The sequence below is a fragment of the Prunus avium genome, chromosome 1 (genome assembly GCF_965620075.1).
Source record: "Prunus avium chromosome 1, drPruAviu1.hap1.1, whole genome shotgun sequence".
Classification (NCBI taxonomy): domain Eukaryota; kingdom Viridiplantae; phylum Streptophyta; class Magnoliopsida; order Rosales; family Rosaceae; genus Prunus; species Prunus avium.
Genome location: NC_142284.1, coordinates 46,805,259 through 46,823,981, shown reverse-complemented (window position 1 = coordinate 46,823,981; position 18,723 = coordinate 46,805,259). Strand labels below are relative to the sequence as shown.

The 18,723-nt window shown below is 37.5% G+C and overlaps 2 protein-coding genes across 3 annotated transcripts; one reads left to right on the top strand and one right to left on the bottom strand.

Annotated features, from left to right (window-relative positions):
• Nucleotides 1-405: 405 nt before the first annotated feature.
• LOC110771256 (DEA(D/H)-box RNA helicase family protein) lies at nt 406-8,526 on the top strand. Of its 2 annotated transcripts, none has more exons than XR_002528868.2 (19): nt 406-1,369; nt 1,473-1,655; nt 1,753-1,821; nt 1,982-2,088; nt 2,386-2,464; nt 2,789-2,962; nt 3,062-3,210; nt 3,376-3,471; nt 3,590-3,692; nt 3,889-3,951; nt 4,314-4,375; nt 4,544-4,640; nt 4,823-4,941; nt 5,017-5,059; nt 5,234-5,335; nt 6,032-6,130; nt 6,213-6,296; nt 6,695-6,825; nt 7,045-7,184. XR_002528868.2 is itself a non-coding variant. In XM_021975523.2 (19 exons), the coding sequence occupies exons 1-19, from the start codon at nt 1,055-1,057 to the stop codon at nt 8,277-8,279; spliced, it is 2,238 nt and encodes a 745-aa protein (XP_021831215.2). In that variant the 5' UTR covers nt 409-1,054; the 3' UTR covers nt 8,280-8,526. The 2 variants fall into 2 exon arrangements, 1 of the variants encoding a protein (XP_021831215.2); XM_021975523.2 differs by lacking the exon at nt 6,695-6,825 and adding an exon at nt 8,264-8,526 and having other exon boundaries at nt 409-1,369; nt 7,045-7,322.
• A 2,300-nt stretch (nt 8,527-10,826) lies between these two features.
• LOC110771251 (Transcription elongation factor (TFIIS) family protein) lies at nt 10,827-17,014 on the bottom strand. Its single transcript, XM_021975516.2, has 3 exons — nt 16,735-17,014; nt 16,213-16,274; nt 10,827-14,258 (listed from the first exon to the last, which is right to left on the bottom strand). The coding sequence occupies exon 3, from the start codon at nt 14,147-14,149 to the stop codon at nt 11,162-11,164; it is 2,988 nt and encodes a 995-aa protein (XP_021831208.2). The 5' UTR covers nt 14,150-14,258; nt 16,213-16,274; nt 16,735-17,014; the 3' UTR covers nt 10,827-11,161.
• Between the last annotated feature and the right edge of the window lie 1,709 nt (nt 17,015-18,723).

Here is an 18,723-nt window from a genome sequence, read left to right as displayed (position 1 = left end):
TTTGTTATTGATAGAAGGTTAAATTGCTGATCATCAGTATAAGTGATGGTAGTATTTTCAACGAGGGTTCATCCTTGCACATAGTGTATTTTGAAAGAAGCACAAATCATACAATTGATCGCTTAATTGACGCTATCACTTCAATCCTATAGTTTTATTTTGCAAAATCACCAATGCAAATTATATTTGGGCACATTGAGTTGGGTGAGAAACACTATAGCTTCTTTTTTTTGGGTCGGAATCAATCATGTTCATTCAAAACCCATAAATGGGGAGGAAACAAACAGAGAATACAAAGGCCAAAAAGGCCAGCTAAAGGAACAAAATGCCACAAACACAGAGAAGATTAAACCAAAACCAGTACAATCTAGTATAATAGTCTTTCCCATCACAAAATCAATCCAAAATACAATACAAAGCCATCGTCTTCCGCAAAGGGGACGGAAACTGTACCATAATGGCCACAAAGGAGGGGATACACCACCACCACACAGGTCAGCATTGCTGCACATAGAGACCCACCGATCTTCCACCAAAAACAGATATTTCCCAAAAATTGGAAACACATCAGCCCTCGAACGTTCCTTCAAAAGTCACCTTCTCCATCACACCTAAATCTGCCAATGCACCTAAGAGAAAACAACCAATCACAACACCAAGGTATATACCAAAAGACCGACACCAAGAGAATGGAGAGTATTGGTGCAAGCACTAGAGCAAGAACCATAGCAAAAGCTCTAAATACAATCCGAGAAATGAGCGACAAAGCGCTTATAGATATGGTTGTTGCATCCCAAAGGAGATTCCAGATCCAGAAAAATGATAAGGCAAAAAGAGGATGAGAAGATCAGATTAACAAATTTAATCCAATGATTAAGAGATATAGCCTCCAAAATTCTTGCTTCCACTTCAGCCCTTTTTATTGGGGCTTCCACTTCACCACGTCGTCGTTTGAATTGTATTGCCCCCCCCCCCCCCCTCTAAAACCCTAAGCCAATATCCATAAACCCTAAACCTCAACTCATCCCTGACCCCGCATTAGTTCTCCATTACAATGGCTCCGACTTTCGTATTCGAGCCCCCAAGCGACGAAGAATATTCCGATGCCGAAGAAGAAGAACAGCAAGAAGAACAACAGGAGGAAGAAGAAGATGAACAACAAGAAGGTGTAAAACCCTCGCGACCTCGCCATTCCCAATCCCCATGGGACTTTGCTGCGTACTCCGAAACAGTCGCCGAAGAGCATGCTCGTCGAAGCACCACCTCCGTCGATTTCAAGATCTCCAAAGCCCTGCAACAACGATCCCTCCCAATCTCAGACCCCATTTCCGACGATGATACTAGCTCTGGATCCGAGTCCGACAAACAGGTACCAACTAACACTTCTATTTCTTTTGATTACTGAAACTCTTTCAATAAATTCAATTATATAAAGTTTTTGAAATGAATCTTGTTTGGTGGTGGTTATTTAGGAAGATTATAAGCCAGAAGATGATGAAGGCGATGATGCCACTAATGTCAGTGACAGTAAGTCATTTTTCTCTCCCTCAGACGGAGCGTCGTTTAATGCAAATTCGTTTATAGAGCTCAATTTGTCACGTCCTTTGCTTCGGGCGTGTGAGAAGTTGGGCTATACCAAGCCGACTCCAATTCAGGTCTCCAATCCTATTCCGCTAACAATTCATTACTTGTTACTTTCGTAATTTCATACACATCGTTTGAGTTTACCGAATTATTGGGTTTTGTATGTAGGCAGCGTGCATACCATTAGCTCTGAATGGGCGTGATATATGTGGGAGTGCAATTACTGGTTCTGGGAAGGTAAACCAGTTCTCCCTTCAGTAAAGTAACCATTACAGTTAGGGTTAGGGATTGTGTTAGTGGCGGTAGTTGTGACGAAATTGCCTTAGTTCATGCAATGACTGATCTTCCTATTTCATCTCAATCTGTTAACGCTTTTGTTCCTGGAATATTTTCACAGACCGCTGCCTTTGCCTTACCTACTCTGGAGAGACTATTGTTTCGCCCGAAGCGGGTACCAGCTATAAGAGTCCTTGTTCTGACCCCAGCCAGAGAACTGGCAGTTCAGTATGTGTTTTTCTGTCCTTGGTTTTTTTTATTAAAACGTTATATATATATATTTATCCACCTTTTCTCCTATTTAGTGTGGATTACATTGTAAATTGAATTGGTTGACAAATTGCTAGAAACTTAAGTATGAGCTAGTCAATCTAATACTTACTATAATATCGTATTTTGTCTTATATTGGTTGTTCAGACAAGATTGCTTGCTTTTTGAGGAGTTCCCTTTGTAAAACATCATATAATTTTTCTCCTTTGGTCTTGCCTTGTTAGTTTCGATCTAATTTCTGGTCATGGTTTCAGGGTTCATAGTATGATTGAGAAACTTGCCCAGTTTACCGATATCAGATGTTGCCTGGTTGTTGGAGGGTTATCATTAAAGGTTTGATTTGCATTCATTTCTTAATGCCTTAATTGTCAGATTCCTGGTTTGAGGTTGGATTGCTTGCATCAACTGAATTAGGTCAAATATTTGTACTCAAATATGAGGACCTTGTAGTAAGCGCAAAAACCAGATTGTACCTCTGAATGGAAAAAATTAACATATTAAGTGAAAGTGAATGAAATGATGATCCACATGAAGTGCATCTGCCCATGGGGATCATTGCATAATGCTTGCCTACGAAATGTTATTTTAATTGCTCTTTAGCTCGTCTGTTTTTTTTTCCTTTCACAAAAATATCGAAGTAATTCCATGTTTTATCAGGCACAAGAGGCGGCCTTGAGATCAATGCCAGATATTGTTGTGGCTACTCCTGGACGCATTATAGATCATTTACGTAATTCTATGTCTGTGGATTTGGAAGATCTCGCTGTTCTAATTCTTGATGAGGCAGATCGCCTTTTGGAGGTTGGATTTAGTGCTGAGATTCGAGAGCTGGTAACCCCTTGCTCCTTTCTTAAAAAGTAGAATGTGCCGTTTTGCCTTACAATTTTTTTAAAATTATTAAACAATTTCTAATCATTAGTGTATATGCAGATTCGTGTATGCCCCAAAAGGAGACAAACCATGCTATTTTCAGCTACGATGACTGAAGAAGTTGATGAACTTGTCAAACTTTCTCTGACCAAACCAGTACGCCTCTCTGCTGACCCTTCTGCGAAACGTCCAGTGACACTAACTGAGGAGTAATTCATTTGTACTCAATACTCCAATTTGCTCTGATCAATATTTTTTTTAACTGTTGCACCATTTGACTCTATAATTCAGTCATGAGTACATGTATGTTGGAAAACATGTTTGTGTATGAGTTATGTCATATTTTTGTCTGCATCATTTTGACTGTCATGTAGGGTGGTTAGAATACGACGAATGCGTGAAGTAAATCAGGAAGCAGTTCTACTTGCATTGTGCTCAAAGACATTCACTTCCAGAGTGATCATATTCAGGTTTGTAGTATATGTGTAAATTGCTATTGTCTTCATACTTCATAGTAAGCAATTGCCTTTAAGCTCCCTTCCTCTTGTCGTCTAATATCCTTTGCTAATTTTGTATTTTCTTTGGCAGTGGTACAAAACAGGCAGCACACAGATTGAAGATATTATTTGGGTTAGCTGGCTTTAAAGCGGCTGAGCTTCATGGCAACCTTACTCAAGTCCAGCGCCTAGATGTGAGTAACTTGTGAGCATAGGGGAACAGTTTGTTATTTGTGTTATTTGTATAAGTGAAGTATTCTCGGATATATAATATTATAATGTAGAGAAGATTGTCGAAACCTGTTGGATATACATTTGCTTTCCAGACAAGTTTTTTTTTCTTCTTTCTGTATTAATCTTTCAAAATATTTTTTTTTTATTTTTATGTAGGCATTGGAACTTTTCAGGAAGCAGGGAGTTGATTATTTGATTGCAACTGATGTGGCTGCTCGTGTAAGAACAAATTCTCAAATTTTTTTTCCTGTACATTAGTATTTCCAGGTGTGTGCGTCTCTTAGTCAGTAATTCCTTTGTGGCCAAACTTGGTAACGATTTCTACCCTAGTTTTTCTGGCAATTGATTCCCTTAATAATAATAATATATTATTATACTCCACCACCCATCTATTTATCCCTCTATTGTCCTTCATATGGTTATTATTTGTGTTTTTTGTATCTGTATATTTGGTGGGGAGTGGGAGAGAGGTGAATTTGTTGGAGTGTGGTCTCTTCTTCCCCCTTCATCTTGACTTTCAAGTAAAATACATAAGTTCTGCTTCCTTATGGAAATTAATGAATCGGTTTTTTATTTTATAGGGACTTGACATAATTGGTGTTCAAACAGTTATAAACTATGCATGTCCTCGTGACCTTACAAGGTAATAACTGAAACTCTTAACAGTTGCCGTGTATTCATGCATTCACCTGTCCTACCATACACTGTTGCTGACTTGCATGCCCTATTTTATTGTTTGTGCATGTATTCTTCCACTTTATTCTTGTTTGTGCATCATTGTGAGTTCAATCTCTTTTGTTTCTTTGTGCAGCTATGTTCATCGCGTGGGTCGTACAGCAAGAGCTGGCAGAGAAGGATATGCTGTTACTTTCGTGGCAGACAATGACCGATCACTTTTAAAAGCCATTGTGAGCATCATGTTTTTCCTTATTGTGTTCTTGGACCAGTTTCTTCCTTCATCCTCAAGTTTTCTAAGTCTTCCAATTACTGATTGTTAAAGGAGGATCATGATTTCTGGAATTTACATTTTCATATTTAATGTAATTGTTATTGTAACCTTTCTGTAACTTGGTGGGATTCAATTTGATAGGCAAAAAGAGCTGGTTCAAAGTTGAGGAGTCGAATTGTGGCAGAACAATCAATTACTAAGTGGTCTCAGATAATTGAGCAGATGGAAGATCAAGTGGCTGCAATTTTTCAAGAAGAGAGGTTTCTATTGTTTCGTTAGGTTTTTACCTATTTACGTGTCTTCCCTAGAACTAATTAGATGCCAAATATATGCAGGGAAGAGCAAGCACTAAGAAAAGCTGAAATGGAAGCAAACAAGGTATTTTACACCACTCCGCCCTTGCTATATAATTATCGTCTTGCGCAATAAACAATCAGAAGGTTTTACATTGCCCTTCTTTTGGGAACTTTGATGTTGCTACCAATGCATTGATTGGAAGGTTGATGCTATGTATATAATTGCTACTATGATTGTTTGTGGCCTTTAATGCAGGCAGAGAATATGATTGCACACAAAGATGAAATTTATTCGCGCCCCAAAAGAACCTGGTTTGTAACAGAAAAGGAAAAAAGGATTGTAATGAAGGCAGCTAAGGTGATTTATTGATGCACTGTAGTTGTCTTATGTTGACATGTGTTTGTTCAGTCATATACAATGTGGTTGATTTGGTTCATGGATGCCTGTTATTTGCATGGATTGATTTATAGACTACAAATTTGTGTTATATAAGAAAGACACATTTGCAAACACCATTACAAATGCTTCCGATATGGCCACTTGGGAACCATTTGTATTGTTATCTACCTGCCATGTTTTCTGATTTGATAATTCAATTTTCAGTTACGACCTGTCCTGTTCATTTGTCACTAGGTTCTATTGTATTTGTATGCGATATAAAGAACTTTATTATGCCCACTCTGTAACTTAACAGGGTATGTCTAAACTTTTTGTTTCTCTTTTGAATGCCAAATGAAATAATAAAAGTGGTCATTCAAATTGTAGTAAGACCAAATTAATCTTCAAATTTATTATTCTTTTCAATAAAAAAAAAGAAACTACTCATATTGCTAGATAATCTTATGTCAAAGCCCTTCTCCAATGTGCCGGTTTTTTGTTCTTTTTGATAATAGGAGTAAGAAACACTTATAGCTGTTTTAGATCTTCACTGTAGTCTTATTTTTCTGTAGGATGACTTGTTTTCTTTCTTATTATGAGAATTTTTTTAAAATAATGTGTTTACTTGACAAAGTAAAGGTATGATGCTGTAACATTTTTTTCTCCTGCTGGCAGGCATCCAATGAAAGTGAAAAGCACTCTGAAAATGAGGTAATCAGTGCCCAACAAGCTGAAGACTTGAAACTGAAAGAAAAGAGGAAGCGGGAGCGTGAGGTGATATAATCCTGGAAATTTTTTCTTTCTATTTTTTAATTAATCCAAGTTAAGCATGTAACATGGTAAGTTTGTGGAGCAGAAAAATTTGCCTCGAAAGAAGCGAAGGAAATTGGAAGCAGCCAGGGAAATGTTAGATGAGGAAAATCAAAATGAAAAGTCGGATGTATGTCTCTCTCTCTCTCTCTCTCTCACACACACACACACACACACACACACCTTTGTCATGCGTTCCTGTGTTGTCCACATTTTGGTCAAATTAAAATAGCCTGAGTGTTCAGTTTTTTGTCATCGTAGTTTTGAGTCTTGCTATATCAGCCTGAGTGATCCTGCATGAGTGCCAGTCCTGGATCCCAGATACCAAGATTGGTCTGTGAGATCATACATATATATGATTAGTTAAATAGTGTGTATATATATATATGTTTTGTTATGGTGAAATAATATGCGTAAACAGAGAGGTTATCAAATAACACAAGCATTTGGTTTGTTGGTGTTTGTAAACCTTTTATGCTTGAGGTCTGAGGTTCTAGATAGTGATTATTTATTTTTATATTAATGAAGGAGCCAAGTGGGTTTGCTTGATCTGGTCCCTTGCATTTCCCTTTGTGAAAAGGCATTCCATGGCTAAATAACAGTTCGATTTCATCAGTATGATTTTCAAAATTCTCCTCTATGTGGTATTGCACCTCCAGGTAGGGGGTTTTCTTCATAAAGCTCAGCATTTTTTAAGATGATTGTATATATTAAGTAGATAGGTTAGAAGATGGTCAAAGATACTGTACCTCTATGTACGTGTTGTGCTTTTCTCTAAGTTTTAATGTAATCATAAAGCTCAACATTTAGAAAAAGAACTTTTATGATAGAATATTTTGTGTAGTTGCGCACAGTGATCACTATGTAAGAAATTGCAGGGTAGTGGAAAAAGTAAGAAGGAGAAGACTGGAATGCCCCTTGTTGACGTGGCTTACCGACGGGCAAAAGCTGTGAAGGCTGCAAAGAAGGCAACAGATGCTGGCAAGATTGTGAGGAAGCCTAGCAAGAAGTCTAGTAGTACTCCGCAAAGAACTCAGTCAAGGACAGATGAGATGCAGGACCTGTTCCAGAGCGATATGAGTCAAAGGAAGCAGAACAGAAAAAGCAATGGAGCCGGAAAGAACAAGTCCAAAAATTCTTTTAAGAGCAAGTCAAGGTATGAATCACCTTAGCTTGTGATTAAAATACTTGTTTCGGTTTTAATTTGCACCTTCTTGAGCATTGTATTTGGTATATATATAATATATTCTACATTTAGTTAAATTTTGGATGCTTACTTCGGCTATCGAAAGTCTTGGAGAAATAGATCTGTGGTTAAGTCACTCCAAAACTGAGCTGAATGTAGAACATAAATTCTATATATAGATTGGCAGATGAGCGAGGACATAAATTCTATACATAAATTCACTGGAACATCTCATCCTGATGGGAAATAAATCATTTAGGCTCGTGTTTGGTTAAGGCTGGCAGCATGCATTGTAGTCCTTTAGGGTAGAGGTTTTGAAAAAATAAATGAAGTAAAGGTCCTTTATGCAACATTGAATTGTAGTAGTACTAGTGGCTCAAATGTTTGTATTTTCTAGTTTCCATAAACGAAGGAACTTTAATGGTACACTTGAGGACACGTACTAAGCCAAGCCTTTATGGACAATACTTCCCTCCTTACCTTCTATTGTAGCTCAACCACAGAGTGACATATGTAATCTATTTTTTAATTGTCAAAACAGTTTTTTTTCCCCACTGTTACTGAACCCCTAGGTGTTTTACCAAAACAGAAAAATAAAAATAAAATTCCCCTTTTGTTTTTCACTTTGATTTTTCTCAACCTTTTTAAAAAAATAATAATTTTCCTTCCTCAGTCAAAATTAAGTCTTTGTGGCCCTTTGTTTTTGGTAAAAAGCTAAGGTTTCAGTAAAAAAAATAAAATCAATTGACAATTCAAAAAAGATGACACATGTCACTTTGTGGTTGAGCCACAGTAGAAGGTTCCTCCTTATGGGTAAGGCGGGAAGTATTTATCACCTTCACTGCCTGAATGATATTCATGTGTATCTGAATTCTGTAATAATTCTTCTCTGTTTTGATTTCTTTCTTCAGGTACAAGCGGAGGTAGCTCCATCAAGCTTGCAATGAATCCCCTATACCATGCAAAGTGTGATTGGTTTCTTCAAAGGGGTACTGAGGAGCATCTGAGCACGTAACCGGTACCATCCATGGTAACAAGAGCTGGCTAGCTGGTGCTAGAGGAATATTTAATGTAATTTAATCGTGCTTGGTTGCCTGTCTCATGTATATCTGCATTAATACAGTTCATTTGTTTAATTTTTTAAGCATTATTCGTATATCTACATTTATAGTCATGATTTGTTTTAATAAACCAGTAGTAATCAAAAGGTACCTAAAATAGAAATTGATATTATAGTGGATAAAGTTCTGGAAATTGTTAATATAAACTTTCGTCCGAAACTAATAACGCCTTTCATGTTGTACAGTTCTGTTATATAAAATGCTCTCCTGGTAGTAAAGACAAGAATATGAAATGAGGCCCCGATATGGTCCATAAAATAAAGTCGGTCTCCAATTTATGGGCTGGAATATACAATGTGGTCCCTCAGTGTTGGAACAGAGATTCATGGCGGCCCAAATAATTTAATGGGAGCCCAATACCAAGCCGAAATATAGTGACCCACAGCAGGCCCAATTGCTTAAATGGCAGCCCAATAATGTGACGAAGTTTTAAATAGCCGCACAATACTAGGCCCAATAATGGGCCTAAATTCATAAATAGCGACCAATGAAAGGCCCAATTTTAAAAGGCTGTCCAATGATATAAAATGTGGCCCAATAAGAGGCCCAATTATTTAAATGGAGGCCCAATAAGAGGCTCAATGAGATACATGGTGGCCCACTAAGAGGCCCAATGATATAAATGGAAGCCCAATAAGATGCCCAATAATACAAATAGCGGCCCAATACGAGGCCCAATGATATAAATGGTGGCCCAATAATAGGCCCAATGTTTTTTAAACTGCGACTCAATATATGACCCGAATAGTTAAATGGCGAGGCCCAATGATATAAATGGTGAGACCCAATTATATAAATGGCGGCCTAGTATTAGGCCCAAATGTTTTAAACGACAACCAAATAATTGGCCCAAATAGTTAAATAGCTGCCCACAAATATGCCCAAATTTTAATAGCCGCCCAAATAGTGAAATTGAGCTCCCCAATCCGGCCAGACTAATACAAGAATTCTATAGTGAGGGCCTTATATATGACCTTCCTTTTTCTTAATCGTTGGATCAGGCTAACCAACGATTAAGAGAAAAAGCCTCACTTAAAGGCCAATATAAGGCCCTCACTATAGAATGACTCCATATCCTATATCTAATTTGTGGAACTGGATATTGGGCCAAAAACATGGCTGACATTCTTCAGGCCACTGAAATTGGACTAACGGAGCGTTGGGTTGGAAGGGCTATAAATTTAGGACTATCAATGGTAAATATAAATTTAGAGTTCTGCTAAACGAACCTTAAAATTAACTAAGTACACCCAAATATTTAAATCAAAATGTAAAATTAACTAAGTACACCTTATTTAACCATAAAAAATACCTCTTGTACACCCTAATACTCTCTCAAAAAATAAAAAAATAAAAACAACATTCATCTCCCCACAATCCCTTTTTCTCCATACTTTGTTTCTCAAAGTTTTTAACTGTACAATCTGGACAAATTGTTCTTTTTGATATATCCTAAATCTAACTAACGATACAAAAACGTTCAACTGAATTCTTTGATATTGATCCTAAATCAAATAATGAGTAATACTCAGGAAGGGAATTACTCTTATTAAAATACTCAATTTTGCAGCTTCGGGGTTTTAACTTTTTTTTCCTAGAAACACAGTATTTTATGCCGTATGTTTTCATTGCCTTGCTGATATAAGTCCCAATATGATTCGTGCGGCTACTTTTGTGGAGGGAAATTGGAGAAAACAAGTTTTTACAAAAGGCTTCAAATCTTATAAGAAATTTCTTGAATTGAAAGATGAGAAATGAAAAAATTACACGTTTGAAGAAGAGTGATTGAAAGGAGAAGAGGTTCTGTTGGGCTTGGTTTTAAGAGTACGGCTGTCCAAATGCTAAGATGGAGAAGAAGAGTAGTGTAGGGAAAAAATATGTTGTGTCATGTTTTAGATGGTTTTTAAATGATGTGGCATGTTTAAAAAGAGTCCAGCAAATCGAGAAAAAACAAGCAGAGAATCCACGATAGTAGAGTGTACTTAAAATTACATTTGTTTCACAATTCAATATATCATTTTTAGTCATTTTACATTAGTGTAAATTAGTACTTCAATAAATAGTTTGGTAGTAAGGAGCCATTAAGAGTCCTTTCTCTCTCCTCAGATTTAGGAGCTTCTAGACAACTCCCTATTTTAGGGGGTGAATAGGAGGCATGGTTGGAGTTGCATTTTTCCAAATCCTCCCTAAAATTTGTTTAAGGTGATAGTTTCGGGAGTCCATTGTGGATGCTCTAAGATGTACTCAGTTAATTTTAGGGTACGTTTAACAGCACTTTAAATTTAATCATTATTTTTTAATGTTTCCGGTTAACTCACTTATTAAGAGACCCTCCTTGTAATCAACACTTAAATAATGTAGGAATTTGTTCCTATAATTTCTGTGATATACATGGAAGAAAAATTACAGCTACACGTACCAAAGTCTCCTACTATGTTGCAAATGGCCTTCTATGAAACACAGAAAGAAAAAGAAAAGGGCAGAATAAACCAATAAATAAAAACAAGACCCTAATTCTTCCTTCAGCAATTAATCACATAAATCATGTTACCTTGATAATTTCCTCCAACTTTATTCAGTTCAACTAAAGCGAATGAGCTCACCCACTTCTGGATCGCACGTATCAATCTACCTAGTTGGATTTATGAAACTGATCCAAAGAGACGACCGCCTGCAGTTAAAAATTTCTCATCTCCATGGTGGTTGCTGTTGCTGATGTCTGTAGCTAAACGGGAATGATTCCCAGCCACTATCTGGTTCCTTCCTTTTTCCACCAACGGTGGAACTTGAAGGAGGTGGTTGTGAGTTGTTCCTCAAATGATCCTCCATTGACCTGCTGCCCTGACCATGAATGAAAAGGTGCCTCAGGCCCGAGTCCCTATTGCCTCCCTCAACCATAAAGCCAGAATTCAGATCAAAGCTAGGAGGACGTGAGGGCCCAGCACCATTTAGACCTGGTTGTGCCGTCGCACTCAAGTTCATAATGAACGGTGACTGGGAAAATGGAGGCGGAACAACTGACGGAGACGCCATTATTTGAGGCACAACAGGAGCTCCTCTAGAATCCACCATGTAGGGGATTGTGCCACCAGGTCCATACATGGCTGAGGAGAACGACATGGTAGGCCCTGTTGCCAGTCCATTGTACCCAAAAACAGGAGAGTGAGTGTAAGAGACCGTTGAACCCATGTCCAAAAGATTCCCCGTTCTTGCCATGCTAACATCTGCTGCAGTCTCAATAGCCTTGCCATTTGCCAGGGACAGAGTTTGAGGAGCATCAGTTCTGTTTATCTCCACTCGAGTACCCATGATAGAAATAACTGAAGCATCCGGTTTAGGCCATCCATATGCATTTGCAGTTTGAGAAGACTTACCTGGCCCTTGATCTGTAGAATCATTATGAAAATATGGCCTGTCATTCAAATCAAAATTCCTCATAGAAGGCTGCATTGATGATGACGATGAAGCAGGAGATGGGCTGCGACGGCCATTCCGAATGTTTAAGAACTGTCCTTCCACCCTTAAATCCGATGGTAAGGCATCACCATCATCATCAATACGATTTAGATCCAAATTGGGCCTCCCTGATCTATTTTGACTCACTTCAACTGAAGATTCCCCAGAAGGAAGGCCAGATGACACTGGAATTTGTTTTCCTAAATCATCTCCACCCTCAGCCACATTCAGATCAATGTCAAGGCAATCCAGTCTCTGCTTTGAGCCATCACTGGTGGCCCCTGTAGAAAGATTCTTGTCCCCATCTGAAAATCTGCGAGGAGATGCTCGGCGAAAAGCACTAGTAGCAGCAGATCCTTTCCACCCAATAGCCCCCTCAAACTGCAAAGGGGCTACAGGTAAACCAGCAGCTGCTACTGGCCTTGAAACAGGAATTGGAGTAGAGACAGGATTTACTGGGCGATCCATTTCATCAGAGCACACTTCTTGATTTAGATCAAAAAAATTACAAAGGCTTTTTTCTGGGATAAGTTCAGGTTCTTGAGCTGCTTCAGTCACCTGAGAGGACTCCATGTCATTAGTGCATCGTTCTGGAATAGTGCCCACATTTTCTGAATTGACTATGTGGCCCTCCCTCTCAGGATTTACCTCTGCAGAATGACTTTGCTCAGTTGCCGCCTCCTTTGGTGAAACATGAGTGGGTAAGTCCTGTTCTCCATTTATAGAGTCTGGGCTATCAGCTCGTCTGAGTCCACCTTCTGAGATTTTCTCTGAAGATGAACTGCAGTATGGTTCTCTATAATCCACTACTTCTCTTTCTACTTCTTGGGCTACTTGTCGAGCAACTTCTAGAGCGTCAACCATCCCATACTCATGATCAATATCATCAGCAGTTGTCAATTCCTCACCTTCATCGCTGACATGCTCCATATCTTCATCAACAGCTCCCGGGTCAGCCATCCTGGAAGTAGTCTCTAAATCTTCAAGTTTTCCTGACATGCTACCATTACCAGACAAGTCATGTGGAGTGTTTGAACAGCATTCACCATCTTGAACTGTAGTATTGCAATGATTTACCGCTCTTGCATCATCCATCACACAATTTGGATCAGACACAGCTGTCCCTTCATTAGCAAGAGCAGTAAATTTTTTACAAGAATCGTCCTGGTTGGCATTAACACTTTTTTGCAACACAGAATCAGTAGCAAAGACTTGGGAATTTGAACCATCAGCACCTGAAGAACCAACCCCAGGTTCCACCAGACCAGGCCCCGAAGAGATGTCTGTCACACCCAACTTCTGTGGAGAGCTGTTGACTTTCTCATCCTGATTTTCATTTTTAGACAACTCATTCGATTTTGGAGTGTCGGAATGTCCATCAACATTGCTCAGCTTTGCTCCTGGAAAACTAGAAGTTCCAATTGAAGTAGTTCCTCCCACAGAACATATAGAGGATTCATCTTTTATAGGACTTTCTTGAATAGGGTCCATGACAACAGCAGAGGCCAAAGGATCTGGAGATCTATCTTTGATGTCTGCATTGTCTAAAAGTTTGTGGGTTGGGGACTGTTTGTTACTCAGTACAGCATCAGCACTTTCTAGTTGAAGACCGCCTGAAGTCCTTAATGGGGACAATTCATCTCGAGCAGGTCCTGATGTGTGATTTTCTCTGTTAGTACCTACTTCTGAAGTACTTTTTACAGCAGATGCCTTAGAATCTTCTTCCAAAATCTTAGAACTCCCATCATCACAGAGAACCTCAGCATTCTCAACATCCTGCTTCCAGCTATCAAACAGCAGTCTTGCTCGATCCTGAACCATTGTGCTTTTGTGGCCAAGAAGACTCTTCACGGTACTCCAGATCCCTGAAGATATTGACCGCTTGTTGTCTATATGCAGCTTTTCAAGTGCTCGTAACAGAGCAGTTATTGACTCTTCTACAAAGCTCTCATTTGTATCATTACCTAAATTTTGAGCATCTTTAAGCCATCTATCAACAAACCAGAGTCCATCTAATTGAATAAAAAGATCAAGACAATCTTTATTCTCCGTGGCAGCAATTGTGCTAGCAACAGCAGCCCACTGCCGGGTTGCATCACCCACATTATTCGCAATAGAATCTTTCTCACTCTGCATTACATTGACCAGCTCCTCAACTCGAGACGGGGCTGTGAGCCCATCTTTCATCTCAGTTAAAGTAAAGAAATCTTCGAGTGTCATGGTGCTTTACATAACATGCTTACAATCGAAGAAGTCCATGTAGAACACCAAAACTTTAATTTCCATTGAGAACTCAGTAGGCTTTGAGGACAATATTTGTGAAATAGCACTGCAGAAGTAACAAGAGAAGTATTATGACCATCAAACATATGACATATAAAATCCATATTACCTTAATCACAAACAAGATCAAACTAGTATTGACATGTAAAACATAAGCTTCAAGAATGCAATATGATACCTCTAATAAAGGAATATAAAATTATGAATAAGCAAGTTAAATCCACTTATAATTTAGGAGCAGTACTTATAAACAAAATCATTTACACAAATTAATACCGATTTACTGATATGTACTACAACAAAAAATATGAGATGATTGCCCTTAAATGGTTAGCAACACAGAATTAAACATTTTTAGAATATCAGGCAGTCCGTGCATCATGGCATGGTAGTATTTGATGATACTTACACCAATTTATAAAGTCCCACTGCCTATAAATGCAATAAAATAGTAGAACTTCATGGCATGTTAAGGTCATTCAAACCATTTCTTTTCTTATTAAAACGTAAATCAAACATAACTAATCATTCTATAATTCTTGTATCCTTGTTAGGTGAAGAAAGAGAACATGATTATTTGAACTAAAGTACAAATTCAAGTACATACACACATATATCTCATTGTGTAAGTATAAGAATTGAGACCAATTACAAAATCTAATAAGTGAACTCATACTTGCCAGAGAGGTGAAGAGTAAACGTATAAAAGGCATTAGATAAATGTTAACTAAATAAACTAATACATAATCATTGGGTCAATATAACAGAAAAATTATGTGAACATTTTTACCTAAAGAAGGAAAATATGACCCATATGAGATTTTGTAAAGTAGAATATATATAAATTTGCTAAATTGGAAAGACAGCATGCCTGCAAATCCAATTAGTTAAGTACATTTAACACTCAAGAATTCAATGACCTCAAATAATTTAAAATTAAATGATTCTTTCCAATCAAAGATTTCAAAATAAAACATTGATAAAGTATGAATATGAACTATATTTAAGTAAGCCCCAACTTATACATTGCCACCATTGCTTATTTACAACAACGCAGGGATAAGATGACAACAACCATTGGAGAGAGAGAGAGAGGGTTGTGTACCCCATTATGAGAAGAAAAAAAAAACCACAAATCAAATTTCAACTTTAATGATCCTTCACAAGACAATTCGTGTTTTATACTAGCAGTACTCGTTTACGGAACATATTTTATCCCAGTCTCAGAATAACTACTTCTCTCTGAACAGAACTCTACTCCCAAAATCTAGAACTGCCCAACCAATATACCCATATTGATGTTACACCCAACACATTTCTACTGCCTGTTGAATCTGGTTATACCAGAATTCAGATGCAAGATTCACTTTTTTACATCCAGCGTATACGAATCCTTAATCAGATACTAATCTGTCATTAGCCAACTTATTGAAAATAATATTAGTAATAAAAAAAAACTTATTGCTAGACTAGTACATGCCACGAGTCCTTGCAAGTGCATAGCAGCCAGACAATGCATTAATCAATGAGAAGGTTTTCAAAGAGCTTTAAAAACATATAAAATCAATTAGCACAAATGTTCAAGAGAACATATAAGAAATGACTTAAAATTCTGCTGCTAGGGAAGAAAACATATAAGAAATGACTTAAAACGTCTAGTGTTCTAAGAACTAATCCACAGAGAATCATCCAATAAAAATAACTATAATTCATATGAATATTCAAAGTATGATGTTGTATACAAGCATACAACACGAGAAAATGAAGCTATGATGTCCAATAAATCATGAAATGAAAGTTGTACTGAAGGCAGAATTTTGCTTCACCACCAACTTTAGAATACAGAAATATATAAATATGCTGATAATTAATAAATGACCATTTAAGAACGCCTGTGATAAAAGCATCGCTTACATATCATGCAGAGACAAGAGGTTTAACATAACATATTCCAAATCTCTTGTTTAACACGAGAGAGAGAGAGAGAGAATGATCTATACCTGCCGCCTGGTGTAGATAGAAACTTCTTGATAAGGATCGACAAATAAAAAGTACTCTAATCCTGAAACAACCGAACAAGCAATAAATTGAAAGCGCAAGTAGAAACTACAGGCTTATAACATTATTAGGGAAAACAATTACTCACACTCAGTAACCAGACAGTGAACCCTAGACTCAACCGCTATGCATAGAGTTCCTTTGATTTATTCAGAAGGAAGCTATAAAAACCAAACAAAACAAACAGCTGCGATTGCCATGTATAGAGAGAACCAAACCCTAGTATTCAAAATAGCGAAGTAAAAGCATGAGAAACAAAATCCCACGCTTTCAGGGTTCGGCCGAACGAGAAGCGGTGTGAAATACGAGGATATGGAAAATCATAATCAGGATTATGAGAATTAATGCTGTGAGATATGTGCTTCATTAAGGCTAATTCCAAATTGAAATCGAATTAATCACACAACATCATAATGCGAAATATAAATAGCAAAATTTACAATCAGAAGTGTCTTCTACTTTACCTTCATGAACGAATATTGAAAACCCTAGCTTTGACACAGTTCCAATAGAGAAGCTCCCCCCACTCTGTAACTCTCCTCTCTCTTTTCCCTGTGTGTGTTTTGGGGCTTTCTCTCTCTAGCTCCTAGGGTTTCTATTCCTCCCTATCTTCCTTGGCAAAAACCCTCGGTTTGTTCTCTGTGAAGAAGCTCTTTTCGAACCAGAGAGAGAGAGATAGTCCAACGTTTCGTCCTCTTAGTATTTTCTTTTTCTTTTTTCAGAAATTCTGAATTGTAAAATTTGATTTATTTTGTAATTTGTGGTGCTTTTAATTGGAACTGGGAAACTGCACGTGCAGCTCGTGCGCGGGGCGTGACATGGATTTGGATGGACCGGCGAGTCAGCTGGTCCGATGAACCGGTGACGTTTTTGTTTGTTCGTATAGGGAATAGGGAATATAAAATAGACAGATAGATGGGTTGGGTGCACCGAAGAGGAGAAGACCAAAACTGTCAATTCCAGTAAGCCCTTTTGTGGGGCTTCTCATGTAATGTAATTATGTAAAATGACTTCCGAAGAAAAGGAGTGGGGTGGACGTGGTCTAAACTGAAAACGAGACGGGGTTATCCTTGTCATTTTCATGGGGTCCGGTCGGTCCCCCTCCGAGTCACGTGTGGTGCACACATGTGACTTTTGTGAAATGGTGGTTTTTCATTTTCAATGCTTAGAAAAATTTCATGCATCCTTCCAAAGCTATTGTCAAACAAGTCTCCCTCATCTTTATTTCTTTTTCCCAATTGTTTTTTTTAATATTTAAATTCAGTTAAAATGTTCATTGAGATTAGGGAGTTTGTAGTTTTCTATTTTGGTCAATATAGAGGATGACCAACCAACTGTGAAAATTGCTGAGGAGTCATAATAAAACGCAGTTGCCTTTGGTTTATGGTAATTTATAAATTACAGTTGCTAAGCATGAAATGGACTTACTAGTTTATGTACAATCCGGAACCGGAACATGTTTAAACCAACAAAATTGGGACTGCTTGACATATTCCAAGGTGGGGGAGCTCTTTCTAGTTATGGAGCGGTAAAAATAAATGTTTCAGTTTTTATTATTATTTAATTTTCTCTTTTTTTATTTATTATAAATATCACGAGATGTCCTCACGTCCAAATAGTGGGATTAAACCCTAGACTAGTAGACATAGACAACTTGCCTACATATATTTATTTATTAGTGAATAAACCAGGTCTCTCGCCAAATGGCTTCGTTTGATGAATTGCCTCTTCCAAAAATCACAATCAGTTAGCCCAATCCCGATGGTTACCAAACTATCTTATAATACCTCATAATTACTTAATGGACTAGCAATACGCATCTTATCCTTGAGAATAAGGAAGCTCAATGTACTATTTTTAAGCCTAAAAAACAGCAAGAATGATATAACAAATTTTAACAACTCTTCGTACAAATCAAATAATGATGTTTACGTAGAATGAACAAATATTTTGTTCTTTAATTGAAGTTAATTTGAAAATATTCATACTTATAACTTATCCACATTGCAATTAAAATTTTAAAAAAAGAAGAGAAAAATAAAATTAATTCTATTGTTAAGAGTCACTATGATTGCATGAGCCCATCGCAAAACCATAAACTATCTTTTTTTGGGTCTTAAACCCTAAATTATCTTATGTACGTTTGCACGAGCACAGTTTAGGAAGAATATGACTGAAGTGCCAAATTTGTTATCCATATTTGCCATTTGCTGGCAAAACAACATGTTGCTAGTTTTGTCAGCCTGCCAGGGGTAAGTAATTAAAGAGAGAATATAATAATAGATTTCATGTGAGTGATGGTGATGTATGCGCAGGTAAAAATCATGGCATCACATATTTAAGGAGATGGTTAAGAATATTTAAAATATCGCCCACAGAAAAGACGCGGTAAACCATGGGGGAGAGCCTAAACCCTGAAGAAGAAAAATTAGCTCACATCACATTCAAACTTG

Bases quoted from the DNA above. Each gene is read 5' to 3' on its own strand.
- LOC110771256 (XM_021975523.2), top strand. From the start codon at position 1,055: ATGGCTCCGACTTTCGTATTCGAGCCCCCAAGCGACGAAGAATATTCC. The intron at 1,656-1,752 runs GTCTCCAATCCT...TTTTGTATGTAG, and splicing joins CCAAGCCGACTCCAATTCAG to GCAGCGTGCATACCATTAGC. The intron at 4,641-4,822 runs GTGAGCATCATG...TCAATTTGATAG, and splicing joins GATCACTTTTAAAAGCCATT to GCAAAAAGAGCTGGTTCAAA.
- LOC110771251 (XM_021975516.2), bottom strand. From the start codon at position 14,149: ATGACACTCGAAGATTTCTTTACTTTAACTGAGATGAAAGATGGGCTC.